The 14,248-nt window shown below is 36.8% G+C and overlaps 2 protein-coding genes across 2 annotated transcripts; one reads left to right on the top strand and one right to left on the bottom strand.

The window, feature by feature from the left end:
* The first annotated feature begins 4,402 nt into the window (after window positions 1-4,402).
* On the top strand, window positions 4,403-5,699 carry LOC107781239 (protein EXORDIUM-like 7). Its single transcript, XM_016601914.2, has one exon. It carries the CDS (start codon window positions 4,544-4,546, stop codon window positions 5,561-5,563), a length of 1,020 nt encoding a protein of 339 aa, XP_016457400.1. The 5' UTR covers window positions 4,403-4,543; the 3' UTR covers window positions 5,564-5,699.
* Window positions 5,700-5,713: 14 nt separating this feature from the next.
* LOC107781230 (uncharacterized) lies at window positions 5,714-9,740 on the bottom strand. Its single transcript, XM_016601904.2, has 3 exons — window positions 8,654-9,740; window positions 6,408-8,411; window positions 5,714-6,310 (listed from the first exon to the last, which is right to left on the bottom strand). The coding sequence occupies exons 1-3, from the start codon at window positions 9,606-9,608 to the stop codon at window positions 5,925-5,927; spliced, it is 3,345 nt and encodes a 1,114-aa protein (XP_016457390.2). The 5' UTR covers window positions 9,609-9,740; the 3' UTR covers window positions 5,714-5,924.
* Between the last annotated feature and the right edge of the window lie 4,508 nt (window positions 9,741-14,248).

Raw genomic sequence — 14,248 nt, 5'->3', positions numbered from 1 at the left:
TAAAACTCAACTAAGTTGAGTTTGGTCAATATTTTTAGCATACAAACTCGGATAAGTGTTTTGACAGTTCCGGTAGGTCCGTATTGTGATTTGGGACTTGAGTGTATGCCCAGAATCGAATTCGGAGGTCCCTAGCTCAAATTATCGTCATTTAATGGAAACTAGAAATCTAAAGGCTAAAGGTTTCCAAAGTTTGACCACGGATTTGACTTTATTGATATCAGACTCGGATTGAGATTCCAAGAATTAGAATAGATCCATTATGTCATTTATGACTTGTGTTCCAATTTGAATTCATTCCGGATTCATTTAATATGTTTCGGCACGAGTTTTGTAAATTAAAGCTTGAAACTCATAAGTCCGAATCGAGGTGTGAATTGTAGTTTCGACATTGTTTGACGTGATTTGAAACCCCGAGTAAGTTCGTATTATGTTTCGGGACTTGTTGATATATTAGGACGGGGTCTCGAGTACCCCGAGAGTGATTCAGATAGAAATCAGATCAAATTTTGGATTTAAGCCAAATCTAGAATTTTGGCCTTCTAGTGCAATCGCACCTGCGGATTATTGACCGTAGGTACAAGCTCGCAGAAGTGCTTGAGCCATCGCAGATGCAAAGCGGAAGAAGGGAAGCTAGTGATCGCAGAAGCGGACAACTCCCCCGCAAAAGTGAGTACGCAGAAGCGGACTCTTGTCCGTAAAAGCGAGACTGCCCATAGAAGCGACAACCTTCTCCGCAGAAGGGCGCATCCACCCTAAAATCCCTGGACAATGTCTAAATCGAAGAGATCGAGATTTTTCTCATTATTAGACATGTTAAGCATAGATTTGGGCGATTCCAAAGGGGGTTTTCACGATTTTGATTTGGGTAAGTATTCTATATCTAAAAGTCATTATATTTCATAAATCTATGTTAATATTCATCATTTATTTCGGATTTAGATGAAAGACATTGGAATTTTTGTAAAAATTTTCAAAAACAAAAATTTAGGATTTGAAAGTCCATTTGACATCGGAATTGATAATTTTTGTATAGTTGGACTTGAATCGGAATGGGTATTTGGATTTTGTGAGTTTTTCTGGGATTCGAGACGTGGGTTCCACTGTCGATTTTTAAATAAATTTCGGATTTTAATACGAAAGATTAGTAAATTCATATGGAATTAATTCCTACGATTCGTATTGAGTATATTTAATTGTTTGTGACTAGATTAAGCTTTTAGACATGAATTCACGAGGCAAAGGTTTATTAGAATCTTGAATTTGGTTGCGAAGCGATGTAAGTGTCATGGTTAACCTTGACTCGAGGGAATAGACCCTTAAATTATTTGTTGCATGAATTTCATGTGTAACGACATATATGTGAGGTGACGAGTGCCTATACGTCGTCAAATTGATTGTTGCATATTTATCTGAAAATCATAAATTATTTTAAATCATCAATTAATTATCATATTAATTATTTCTCTCATGTTCCTTGCTCAATATTATGTCTTGAATACATGCTATAATTGCTATATATTTATTTGATTTATGTGACTTAATTGCTACTTGACATTTAACATACTAAATATTAAATTGCATATTTCCTCCTTAATTTCCACAATTAATTGTTACTTGTTTTCTAAATAAATCATAATTATGTTATGCTTTGTTGCCGTATAATTTCATATTAATTGTTGCATTTATTGAAGTAATTTTATTTATAAGCATTGAGAAATTATATTGTTGGAGGAGCGGTTGCACGCCGCAACGGAAATGAATATGAACATATTGGAGGAGCGGGTTGCACGCCGCAACATAATTGATTGAATAATATATATTGAGAATCGAGTTGCATGCTGAAACGGAATTAAATAAAAATAAAATATTGTGGGATCAAGTTGCAAGCAACAATAAAATTGAATGTGAATATATTGTTGGATCGGGTTGCACGCCGCAATGGAAATTGATTGAAGTAATAATTGATTATGACTACTGAGTTGGCTTCAATTGTTGATATTTTATTCGACTCAAAACTATCTATATTCCATTATTATTATTATTATTATTATTATTATTATTATTATTATTATTATTATTATTATTATTATTATTATTATTATTATTATTATGTTAATGTAAGTGACATGTCTTAGTCTCGCCACTACTTCGTTGAGGTTATGCTCCGCACTTATTGAGTACATGAGGTTGGTTGTACTCATACTACACTCTGCATTTCTTGTGCAGATATCAGAGTTGGTCCTAGCATCGCACAATAGACTTGCTCGGATTCAGCTATTCACAGGAGACTTGAGGTATAGTTGCACGACATTCATAGTTATTAAGTCCCCTTCTACTTTATCTTGGCTGTGTATTTTCTTTCAGACCTTTATTTGTATTATTCTAGTAGCTCATACACTTGTGACACTTGTTCTGGGATGGTATTTAGACATCGCTATTATTATGGATTATTCACTTTATTTCAGATTTTATTTTCACATTTATTTCTTTGTTATTAATTAAATTAAAATTGTTAAAAATGGCTAATATTATTGTAACGTTGGCTTGCCTAGCAAGTGAAATGTTAGGCGCCATCACGCTCCCGAAGCTGGAAATTTCGGATCGTGACAATAACTTCTCTTAGATATACATATAAAAATCAAAGATGATTTTGAGTATGTATTGAAACTTTCTCCAGGGAATGTATGCAAAAGTATACTCAAAATTTCGAGATGTATGAAGAAAAGACGTTCTAAATAAATGTCGAAATTAGATTTGGTGAATACATATATGCTATTTTAAAAAAAAAATTAAATTAAGTCATTTCCCTTTTAAATAAAATTTATTTATTCTATAGGTACATAATATAGAGTAAATAGAAAAAAAAAACCATAATATGTAAAAGGCATTACAAAATGAAGGTTAATAATTTAGAGGGTAAAATAGGTATTTGACTACCGAAAATTTCAAAAATATAATTAAGTGACTTTTCTGCTACAACCAAATGTCATACTCCCTCCGTTACAATTTATGTGAATCCATTTGATTGGGTACAGAGTTTAAGAAAAGATAGAAGACTTTTGATCTTGTAGTGTCAAATGAGGCACATATATTTTGTGTGACTATAAATCATTGTGTAAAGATAAATTATTTCCGAATAAGGAAAGAGGTCATTCTTTTTGGCACGGACTAAAAAGAAAATATGTTCACATAAATTGAAACGGGGAGTAATAAATTTAGAGGTTGAGCTTTTATGCAATAGAAAAAGTGAAGGTTATGATTGTTCTCCAAAGTGAAAAGTTCCACTTTTTCCCAATTAATGATAGATAGGGCCAAATCAGGAAATAGTAAGTGAAAAATGGTAAATTATTCTTTTATAACCTTTTGACAATTGCCTCAGTTGAAAGTCGAAAAATGGGGAGTAGATGTATGTCAATGCATGGTACTCCACCATATATAAAGTGTGAATATGACATTTCTCCTAGGATGGGGGGAAACAAATTGTCAAAGACATTGACAAAGGAATAATGACTACCTTACAAACAAGGCAAAATGAGAATAACATGCTTGCTTTAACACAGTGACACATCCATCATTTGGTTTCACACTTATGATTTTGACTCAACTTTTGGTTTATGTTACCACCTTTTATGCCTTTACTATTGGCAAAACTATCTGATTAATAAGTCAATTTGTTTCTTTAAAATAACATTTAACGAGAATGATTTTGATTCTGGCCTGGTTACATTTTCTTCACAAGCCGTGCATAAAATCAAAGGCGAACCCAAGCTTTTCAAGGTGGCGAGGCACGTGAGCAAACTGCTCAACCAGTGCACCATCGATCTTAAGAGTTTCAGACAAAATATATAATCGTTTCCAATATATATGCACTTATAACTTTTGCCAGGATTAACGGGGTCCGATGACTCCTCGTGAAAAACTATGAGGATTTTGTCCAATACTTTAAGATAAGGAGTAGTCTGGAAGCCTGGTAAAACCATGTGAGATTTGTATACAATCAATGGATATGTGTAGATTTTAACAAATGTAAACAAATGTTTCGTTGCAGATCCCAACGTTTACCAGAATCGGTATATAAATTCTGGTACAAAATCTATTAAAGGTTGGTTAGACATAGAGGGACAACTACCATTTTCTTAGGCATTAGATGGAATAAAGAAAAAGAGGTAGTAAGTTAGTAACATGCATGGCCATCATTAAAACAAAGTAAACAATGATATTATGATACAGCAAATCAATTATATTGACATGCTTTTCGATTTTCCATTGTCTCCTTCCAAAGAAAGAATATAAAAGTAATGTGAGAATCCAATCTATCTATCAATCTCTCCATAAAAATAAAGGTATCCCAGTGAACAAGTAGAGCCGGACCTCAAGGATACTATGTAGATAGTCTACCATAATGCAAGCATTAGTGGCTGCTCCCATGACTCGAACTGATGTATCAATCTCCCCATATATTCATCAATCTTCCCTTTATATATATCCCAAGAAATCTCCTCTTAGAAGCAATCCTTTATCTCCATACTGACAAACAGAGATGGACAATAAGCTTCACTTTTTTCATTATCTCCAATTCTTGTTGCTGCTGTCTTCTTCTTGCTTCTCACTTGTTGCTTTTTCTTGGATTCCATACAATGAAAATAAGAACTATGAAGGCTCTTCTGATCTTGTTAATCTTGAATACCATATGGGCCCTGTTCTTTCTTCTCCTATTAAACTTTATGTAATATGGTATGGCCAATGGAACCCTTCTCATCAAGCCACCATTAGAGACTTTCTCAACTCATTTTCTTCTTCTTCTTATGCACCTCATCCTTCTGTTGCTGATTGGTGGCGAACCGTTCGTCTCTACACAGATCAAACTGGCCAAAACATCTCAACCATTTCACTTTCTGGTGAATTCTTTGACTTCAACTACTCACAAGGAAAGTACCTTAGCAGATTATCCATGCAATATGTGATTAAAAAAGCAGTCAGATCATACCCAAAATCTCTACCTTTGAATTATAGGAATGGAGTTTACTTAGTGTTAACATCTTATGATGTTCAAGTTCAAGAATTTTGTAGGGCTGTATGTGGTTTTCATTACTTCACATTCCCATCAATTCTTGGAGTGACAGTGCCATATGCTTGGGTAGGTTATAGTGGGAAACAATGCCCTGGTTTCTGTGCTTATCCTTTTGCTTGGCCTAAGAATTCAGGGAAACCACCACCAAGCACAATAAATGGAGGAAACAGCTTAATGGGGGCACCAAATGGCGATCCGGGGGTCGATGGAATGATCAGTGTGATAGCTCATGAGCTTGCTGAGGTCTCAAGTAACCCTCTTGTGAATGCTTGGTATGCTGGGGATGATCCTATTGCACCTACTGAGATTGCTGATTTGTGCTTAGGTGTTTATGGGACTGGTGCTGGTGGTGGATTTGTTGGGCAAGTGTATAAGGATTCTTGGGGAAATGGTTTCAATTTGCATGGAGTGAAAGGGAGAAAGTTTCTTGTTCAATGGGTTTGGAACCCTCTCAGGAGAAGATGTTTTGGTCCTAATGCCATGGATTAGATTAGTCATGGTCATTGACTATATAGCTAGAAGGATGTTATTCTTGTACAGAGTTGTTTTCAAGCTAAATTATTCCTCTTTAAAGTATTTTTGCTTTATGTAATTTCTTTCTTTTCCCCAACTGTTCTGCTAATTACTGGAGTCATGTTTCTGTTTCCAAATGTGCATTCTGCATACTTCATTAACCATAACTTTCTTTAGTCCTGCTTTCAAATTATTAAATAATGCTAATCAATTCACATGGTGGAAGTATAAAGGTGACTTGCTAACAAATAAATAAGGTAGGCCTACAGACAGCAACAAGAGGTTGCTTCCTGTTATCTTTATTCTACTCTTATTATAACAAGCCCTTCTCCAAATTCTATTGGAACGAACTTTCTGGATTCAGCCTTACTTCAATGTTCAGCTTGGTGACCAGTTGAAGTCTTATCTTGTTGAGCGCCAAAAGAGCTTCTTTCATGTTGATTCTTGCATCTGGTGACACTGAAGTGCAGCTTAAAGCCAATTCCATGACAGAAACCAAGCATTGCATCTCTGCATCTAGAGGTTCTTTCTTTGGTCTCATCAAATCTGCATCCACTAGTTGTGTAACTCCAGAAGGAAGCGAGTCGTTTACCCATTGTTTTAGGCTCAAATCTCCAGTAAACATTTCATCACTAGGCCTCTTCCTTGTGAATGCTTCCATCATCACAATACCAAAGCTATACACGTCGCAACTTGTTGATACAAGTCCATCTTGGCCATACTCTGCAAGACAAGTTAGAAATCATCAGTTTAAAGTATTTCATACTAGTTTGATAGATGAATCATGATTCGAGAAAGATAAGAGAAGAAGTTGAGGTACCTGGCGCAATGTATCCAATGGTCCCAATAGTGTTAGTTTGACTAAAACAATCCTCTGCACCTAACAATTTCGCTATCCCAAAATCACTTAAATGGCCAACCATGTTTTGATCTAGCAAAATGTTGCTAGGCTTTAAATCACAATGCACCACTGGCTCTGAATTACCGTTATGGAGATAGTCCAAGGCAGATGCTACATCTACCATTATGTCCAACCTATGCAACATGTCTAAGAATAAGTCATGAGAGTGTAACCATTTGTCTAGGGTGCCATTTGGCATGTACTCTAATATTAAGGCCTTGAACTTAGAGTGGGAACAAGAAGTTATGACTTTGGTCAGGTTCCTATGGCGAAGGTTGCGTAAGATCTCACATTCTGTTTCAAAGCTCTTGAATGCACCTTCATGTTCCAGTTTGAATACCTTTACTGCGAATGTCATCCCGTCCTTTACCCCTTTGTACACCTTGCTAAAACTCCCAATACCAAGCAAATTGTCCGCGCTGAATCCATTTGTTGCTTGTTGAAGTTCATAATACGAAACTCTTTCGTAGGCCCTCATGGATGATACCTGATCAGTTAATCCTGATGGTTCATTTCTATTTCTTCTTCTTAAAATAAGAAATCCAACGGCTAATGCAACAAATACTGATGTTATTCCCAAAAGACTATACAGGATCGAGAAAAGTACTCTTTTTCTCCTCGCCCTTCGCGGAGACTTGACTTGACATGGTGGCACTTGGAGCCTTGATACACCACATAATGCATGATTAGACACAAAAGACTGATTGGTGAAGTTTGCGAAAGGACCACCAGATGGAATTTCTCCGCTGAGTTTATTGAAGGAAACATTAAGGTATCTGAGGTACACAAGAGCTTCTAAGGACTTTGGTATTTCACCAGTTAGATTGTTATAACTCAAATCCAAGAATTCCAAGCTTAACAATTTCCCAAAAGACACTGGAATGGGGCCATCAATTCTGTTGTGTGATAGAGAAAAATAAATCATTTTTTGTAGACCTCCCATCGTGCTAGGAATCATGCCTGAAAAGTCATTGTATGACAATTCAATTTTTGTAATAGCCTTTAGATTTCCAATTATGGGAGACAGAACACCAGAAAATGAATTTGATGCTGCATCAAGTATCAATAGATCTTGAAGGCTCCACATGCTCTCAGGTAAACTGGAGTTCAATCTGTTGGAAGCTAAATAAAGATTTCTCAAACTAGTAAGGTTCCCCAAACACGACGGTAATGGACCTGAAATTTTATTTTGCCCTACACCTAGGTCTCCAATATTTTGTAAAGAGCAAATTTCATCTGGAATAGTCCCACTTATCATGTTACTGTGTATAAGAAACCTTTGAAGCTTCTGCAAACCTCCAACAGTTTTGGGGATGAACCCTGTCAAATCATTGACAAATAGAAGTATGCTAATCACATTTGTTAGGTTTCCAATTTCTTCTGGTATAATGCCGCTGAGTTTGCACCCGGGTGCAGAAAATCTTTTGAGAGAGCTCGAGAAATTACCAATAGAAGCCGGAAGAATGCCATTCAAGGGATTTGGACCAATGACCAGTTCTCTTAGATTTCGACATCTTGTAAGTGAAGTCAGGAAGGTTAATTCTGAAGAGGGATTCTGGTTGATCAACTTGTTTTGCCCTAACTGTAGAAGTTGAAGGAATTCTAACTTACTTAGGGAATCAGGAATGGAGCCTGAAAAGCTGTTGTTTGAAAGGTCTAGAGCAATGAGTTTTGATGCATTAGAGATTGAAGAAGGGAAGAGGCCACTGAGATTATTCATTCCCAAATAAATTTCTTGCAGATTTGGTGTCCCTTGGCCTACATTTAATGGTAGACTCCCTGAAAGCTGACAATCCACAATGGTCAAGATTTGGAGGGATGAAATGTTGAAAATGCTTGCTGGAATTGAACCACTCAGCCTATTTTGATACAATCCGAATATTTGGAGCTTTTGAAGATATCCAATCTCCATTGGTATTTCACCTGCCAAATAAGGAAACTCAATAACACACAAGTGACTGAATTTAATTGAAGCGACAATGAGGAAAAGGGACAAAAATTAAAATTAACTGAACATCCAAAATGCATGTGGAGAAATAGAAAGACATCTCTTGAAGCTAAATAGCACGCGCAATTGATGAATCCCATTTTAGATGCTTCGAGGGAAAATATATGCTTGAAAAGCAGTTGCATGTATTGCTGGATGAGACATAAGAAAATAATACCTTTCAAGTAGGTAACTCCAAGCTGCAGTGCTGTCAGCATAGTTAAGTTCCCGATTTCTGCTGGTATGGTTCCGGTGAAATCATTTTGAGACAATGATAATATTTGAAGTTTTGAGCAGTTCTGCAAATTTGGAGGAATCAAGCCATCAAACCGATTGCCTGAAAGCGCAAGTGCCTCTAAATTTGGAAGATTGTCACATATGTTTCCAGGCAGTTTCCCATAAAGATTGTTCTTTGTTAGACCAATCTGTTTAAGTGATGACTGGTTAAACATAGTTGGTGGTATAGAGCCTATAAGCTTATTATCCTGCAGGTCTATGGAAGTCAGGCAACAGAGTCTACTGATTTCTTGAGGAATTTCTCCACCAAGAAAATTCCCTCGTAGTCTTAAATACTTTAGTTTTGTTATATTAAAAAGGGATGTAGGTATATTACCCGAAAATTGGTTAAATGAAAGGTACAGGGAATGGAGGTTTGGTAACAGGCCGAAAAATGATGGGATTGCACCAGTAAAGTTGTTATTCATGACATTGATCATTTTCAATCTCCTCAAACGAGCTAACTCCTCTGGCAAATTCCCATAGAAGCTATTGTTTCTGATATCGAGGGAAATGAGAAACGAGAGATTTCCAAGTTGTGGTGGAACCATTCCTTTAAGGTTCATACTAGAAAGATTTAAGGCAGTGACTCTTTGGTGGCGAGGGCCACAAGTAACTCCTATCCAACTACAAGTAGGGGTAAAAGTGGACCAGTTTCTAGTCAAGAGGTGGTGGGAATCGTATAAAGAAAATTGAGATCGCAAGGCAAGAAGTGTTGTTTGATCAGTAGTGATATTAACAATTGACAAACAAGTATTCATTTGCTGAAGCAGCAAAAGTCCAAGAGCAAGATGAATACAACCTTTCTCCATATCACTTTGCAAAAGTATCTTCACAAATATGTGTTTTGAAGTCATTGGATATTCATGCTTTCTAAGATTTTAACTTATAGAAACCTAAGAACCATTTTTTCAGGAACATCACACCTACTTTGCTACAGAAACGAAGTGGAATTTTCTTCTGAACAAGAACATTGTCTGATGGTGATTTTGCATCACTAGATCTTACGAAGGAACGATAAGTCAACTTTGAGTTTCTTTCTGAGGTTGTCATCCATTTGATTAATCTTTCTTTCACACTGGCCATTAAAATCTGTAATCTTAAAGCTTGAAAGATCAGAAATTTGGAGTTGCGTACACACTAAACAAAATGAAACAAATATCTGGAGATAAAGTCACAAGTTTTTAATTGAGATGTTGATAGAAGTGCTTGATTTTTGACTGACCATATAAATTTTCAAAGCATGTTTCTCTGAAAAGTAGCCATGTCCAATTGATCTTAGACTGTAAAAGTAGCAAATCATAGAAGAGATGGGCATTTAGTAGATAAATCTAAATGATGGGTCAAAGAGTGCTATTCTTAGTTATAGTCCAATGGCTAAATTCGTCAAGGCACAGATAAGAAAGAGGTAACCAGGAGAATTATTGACAATGAACAATGGATAGTAACTATCTGCAGCCGTCTTTATATTACACAGCTAGTTTGGCATTTCTTGTAGGGTATATGGAAAGCGGAGCAGGTTTTGTTTGACTTTTCCCCCCCCTTTTTCTATCTTTTTTGCTTGTTGTCCCACCCAATTTATAGTATTCCCATTGCGACCCCGACTAATTCCCACTAAAGGGTCCCTACTAGAATTTAATCCATACACAGGCTCGAACCCAAGTCGTCTAACTAAGGGTGGAGAGATCTTAATTATTCATCCCACCACAACCTCAATTGTATCATTGGTGTTTTTATTTCACAGAGGACACAGTTGCTAGACTACCAGTGCCAGCATGATTTAGGTTATAAATTCAGACATCTTTTAAAAATATTTTGATGTCAACTTGTTATAGATTTTGTGATTTCCCATTGCCATTCCTAATTTCTCGCACTAAACAGAAGGGGAGAGTAAGCCAGGAAATAAGCTTTTACTATTTCTGAGAGTAGATGAAATAGATCTAAATTAATCAAATATCTAGCATCATTTTTGCCTCCTAATTCTGTTCAAAAATATAGTTTATGTTGGAAAAACATTTGGACTTCATTTTCAAACTTGTTTTTTTTAACCCTTCCAAAATTAAGAAGATCTATAGTGTTTTCACACTTTCCCTCCGGTGTGACTCGAACCCAGGACCTAACGGTCGTGGGTGAAGCTCACTAAAATTTGAACATCATTTTTCAAGTGTTTAGTCCATTAGTTGACTGACTTGCACTCAAAATGGAAACAGACCTGTGGCCACTGTTGCGGAAGCCAAATGTATATAGTGTGAATAAGTCACAACTACTATACCAAAAATTATGATAGTCACCAAATAATAAATAAAACAATAAAGCAACAATAAAAAAATACCAGAATTTACGAGGTTCGGCTAATTTTGTCTACTCCTCGGACACAACCAATATTTTATTCCACTCCAAAAATACAAGTGAAATAATACTAAAGAGAGAAGATACAAATGCCTTAAACAGATGAGAAGGCAAATGAGAGGTGTGTTTAAATCCTAAACATTAAGCCTTCTTTTATAGGAAATAGTTTTCCACCAACTCCTTAACCCACCGATGTGGGATGAAAATTTGACATATAATTCAACAAATCTCCACCTTGGCAAAATTCCACATCTTCAATTTTCTCTCGGTAACAAATTTTGGTTGTGTCTTCATCTTCAATCTTCAGTGTTCAACAATGTTGAAACTTGATCGCAGTCACCACCTTTGTCAGCATATCAGCAGGATTCTCTGTAGTATGAATTTTCTTCACTGTGACTCCACCTTCTTCTATGATTTCTCGTACAAAATGATACCGAACATCAATGCGCTTCGTCCTTGCATGATAAACTTGGTTCTTCGCTAATTGAATAGCACTTTGACTATCACAAAAAATTGTGATACCTTTTTGTTCAACACCAAGCTCCTTTAGCAATCCTTGAAGCCAAATTGCCTCCTTCACAGCCTCTGTAATAGCCATGTACTCTGCCTCTGTTGTAGACAAAGCAACTGTTGACTGCAAAGTAGACTTCCAACTAACTGGTGCCTTTGCAAAAGTAAACACATAACCAGTAGTTGATCTTCGTTTGTCCAGATCACCCGCAAAATCTGAGTCACAATATCCAACTACAGACTGATTGTCTTCCTGCTCAAAAACTAACCCGACATCTACAGTATTATGAATATACCGTAGAATCCACTTCACATCTTGCCAATGCTCCTTCCCTGGATTGTGCATATATCTGCTAATAACTCCAACAGCTTGTGAAGTGTCAGGCCTTGTGAAACCATTGCATACATCAAGCTACCAACAGCATTTGCGTATGGTACCTTTGACATATACTCTCGTTCAGCTTCATCCATTGGCGACATAGTAGTACTTAGCTTAAAATGGGAAGCAAGTGGAGTACTAACTGACTTAGTCTTGTCATCTATGCCAAAACGTTGAAGTACTCTCTTCAAATATTCCTTTTGAGATAAACAGAGTTTCTTTGAACGTCTATCTCTAATTATCTCCATGCCAAGAATTTTCTTTGCCTCGCCCAAATCCTTCATCTCAAACTCCTTCTTCAGTTGAATCTTCAACTTATCAATTTCTTCAGAATTCTTGGAAGCTATCAACATATCATCAACATATAGGAGAAGATATACAAAGGAACCATCTTTAAGCTTGTGCAAATACACACAATGATCGTATTTGCTTCTCTTGTACCCTTGCCGCAACATAAACTCGTCAAATCGCTTGTACCATTGTCTAGAAGATTGTTTCAATCCGTATAACGATTTTTCAAGTTTGCACACCATATTTTCTTTTCCAGCAACTTTGAATCCTTCTGGCTGAGTCATGTAGATTTCCTCCTCCAAGTTTCCATGTAAAAACGCAGTTTTTACATCCATCTGAACTAGTTCCAAATCCAATTGTGCTACCAAAGCCAACATAATTCTAATGGAGGAATGTTTTACAACTGGAGAAAACACTTCATTGTAATCAATTCCCTCTTTTTGAGCATATCCTTTGGCCACCAATCTTGCTTTGTAGTGAACATCTACTTGGTTAGGAAATCCTTCTTTTTTGCAAATACCCATTTGCACCCAATTGCTTTCTTTCCCTTCGGGAGATTGGCCAATCTCCATGTATGATTCTGATGAAGGGACTGTATTTCATCATTCATGGCAATCCTCCACTTATCTTCTTCTGAACTTTGGATAGCGTCTTTATAAGTGGTAGGAACATCATCAGCTACAATTGAGGTTGCACAAGCAACCGTCTCTATGAGACGAACAAGTTTCGTTATTGTTCTTTTTGGCCTGCTGGTTGCTATTGATTCAAGTTGTTGTTGAGGTTCCTGAGTTGGAATCTCCTCTACTGGCTCTCCTTCCAGAGGGTAATCTTCATTTGTTTCCTTCTCTGCTTCTTGTGTAGGAAAAATAAATTTTTCCTCAAACTCCACCTGTTTAGAAGCACCTTTATTTTGTTTGGTATCTTCTGTTACCTTATTTACCATAGCAGATTCATCAAAGGTAACATCCCTGCTGAATATTACTTTCTTTGTCATAGGACACCATAAGCGATATCCTTTGACTCCAGAAGTAATTCCCATAAAAATAGCCTTCTTTGCCCTTGGATCCAATTTTGACTCTGTCACATGATAATATGCAGTTGAGCCAAACACGTGCAAAGAGTCATAATCTACAGCAGGCTTTCCATACCATTTTTCAAATGGTGTTTTGCCATCAATAACAGCAGATGGTAAGCGATTAATGAGGTGGCATGCATATGTAACTGCCTCAGCCCAAAATTCTTTGCCCAAGCCACCATTGGACAACATACACCGTACCTTCTCCAGCAAGGTCCGGTTCATACGTTCTGCCACTCCATTCTGTTGTGGTGTATGTCTGACAGTGAAGTGTCGGACGATGCCATCATTTTGACAAACCTTATTAAAATGATCATTTTTGTATTCACCTCCATTGTCTGTGCGAATACACTTGATCCTCTTGCCTGTTTGATTCTCCACCATCGTCTTCCATTTGAGAAAAATTCCCAACACTTCATCTTTGCTTTTCATTGTATACACCCATACTCTTCGGGAAAAATCATCAACAAAGGTTACAAAATAGTGTTTCCCACCCAATGAAGATGTTTTGGAAGGACCCCAAACATCAGAGTGTACATAATCCAAAATGCCTTTAGTATTATGGATCGCTGTACCAAATTTAACCCTTGTCTGTTTCCCTTTAACACAATGCTCACAAAACTCCAAGTTGCAAGCCTTGACTCCTTTTAACAATCCTTGATCTGATAGAGTTTTCAAGGATTTTCCTCCAGCATGTCCCAAGCGCATGTGCCATAGCTTGGTTGTTTCTGCCTCTTTGTCGTCACTGGATGTCACTGTCGCTGTCCCAATAACTGCACTACTATGATAGCGGTACATATTATTGTTCTTCCGATTAGCCTTCATTACCACTAGTGCACCTAAGCATACTCTCATCACTCCATTTTCTGCAATGATTTTGAACCCTTTTGATT

Source organism: Nicotiana tabacum, chromosome 3, assembly GCF_000715075.1.
Source record: "Nicotiana tabacum cultivar K326 chromosome 3, ASM71507v2, whole genome shotgun sequence".
Lineage (NCBI taxonomy): Eukaryota > Viridiplantae > Streptophyta > Magnoliopsida > Solanales > Solanaceae > Nicotiana > Nicotiana tabacum.
Note: the sequence above shows the minus strand (reverse complement) of the source record. Positions and strands in the feature narration are given on the sequence as shown.

Bases quoted from the DNA above. Each gene is read 5' to 3' on its own strand.
- LOC107781239 (XM_016601914.2), top strand. From the start codon at position 4,544: ATGGACAATAAGCTTCACTTTTTTCATTATCTCCAATTCTTGTTGCTG.
- LOC107781230 (XM_016601904.2), bottom strand. From the start codon at position 9,608: ATGACTTCAAAACACATATTTGTGAAGATACTTTTGCAAAGTGATATG. The intron at 8,412-8,653 runs GTATTATTTTCT...CTTATTTGGCAG, and splicing joins TGGAGTTACCTACTTGAAAG to GTGAAATACCAATGGAGATT. The intron at 6,311-6,407 runs GTACCTCAACTT...CTTGTCTTGCAG, and splicing joins CATTGGATACATTGCGCCAG to AGTATGGCCAAGATGGACTT.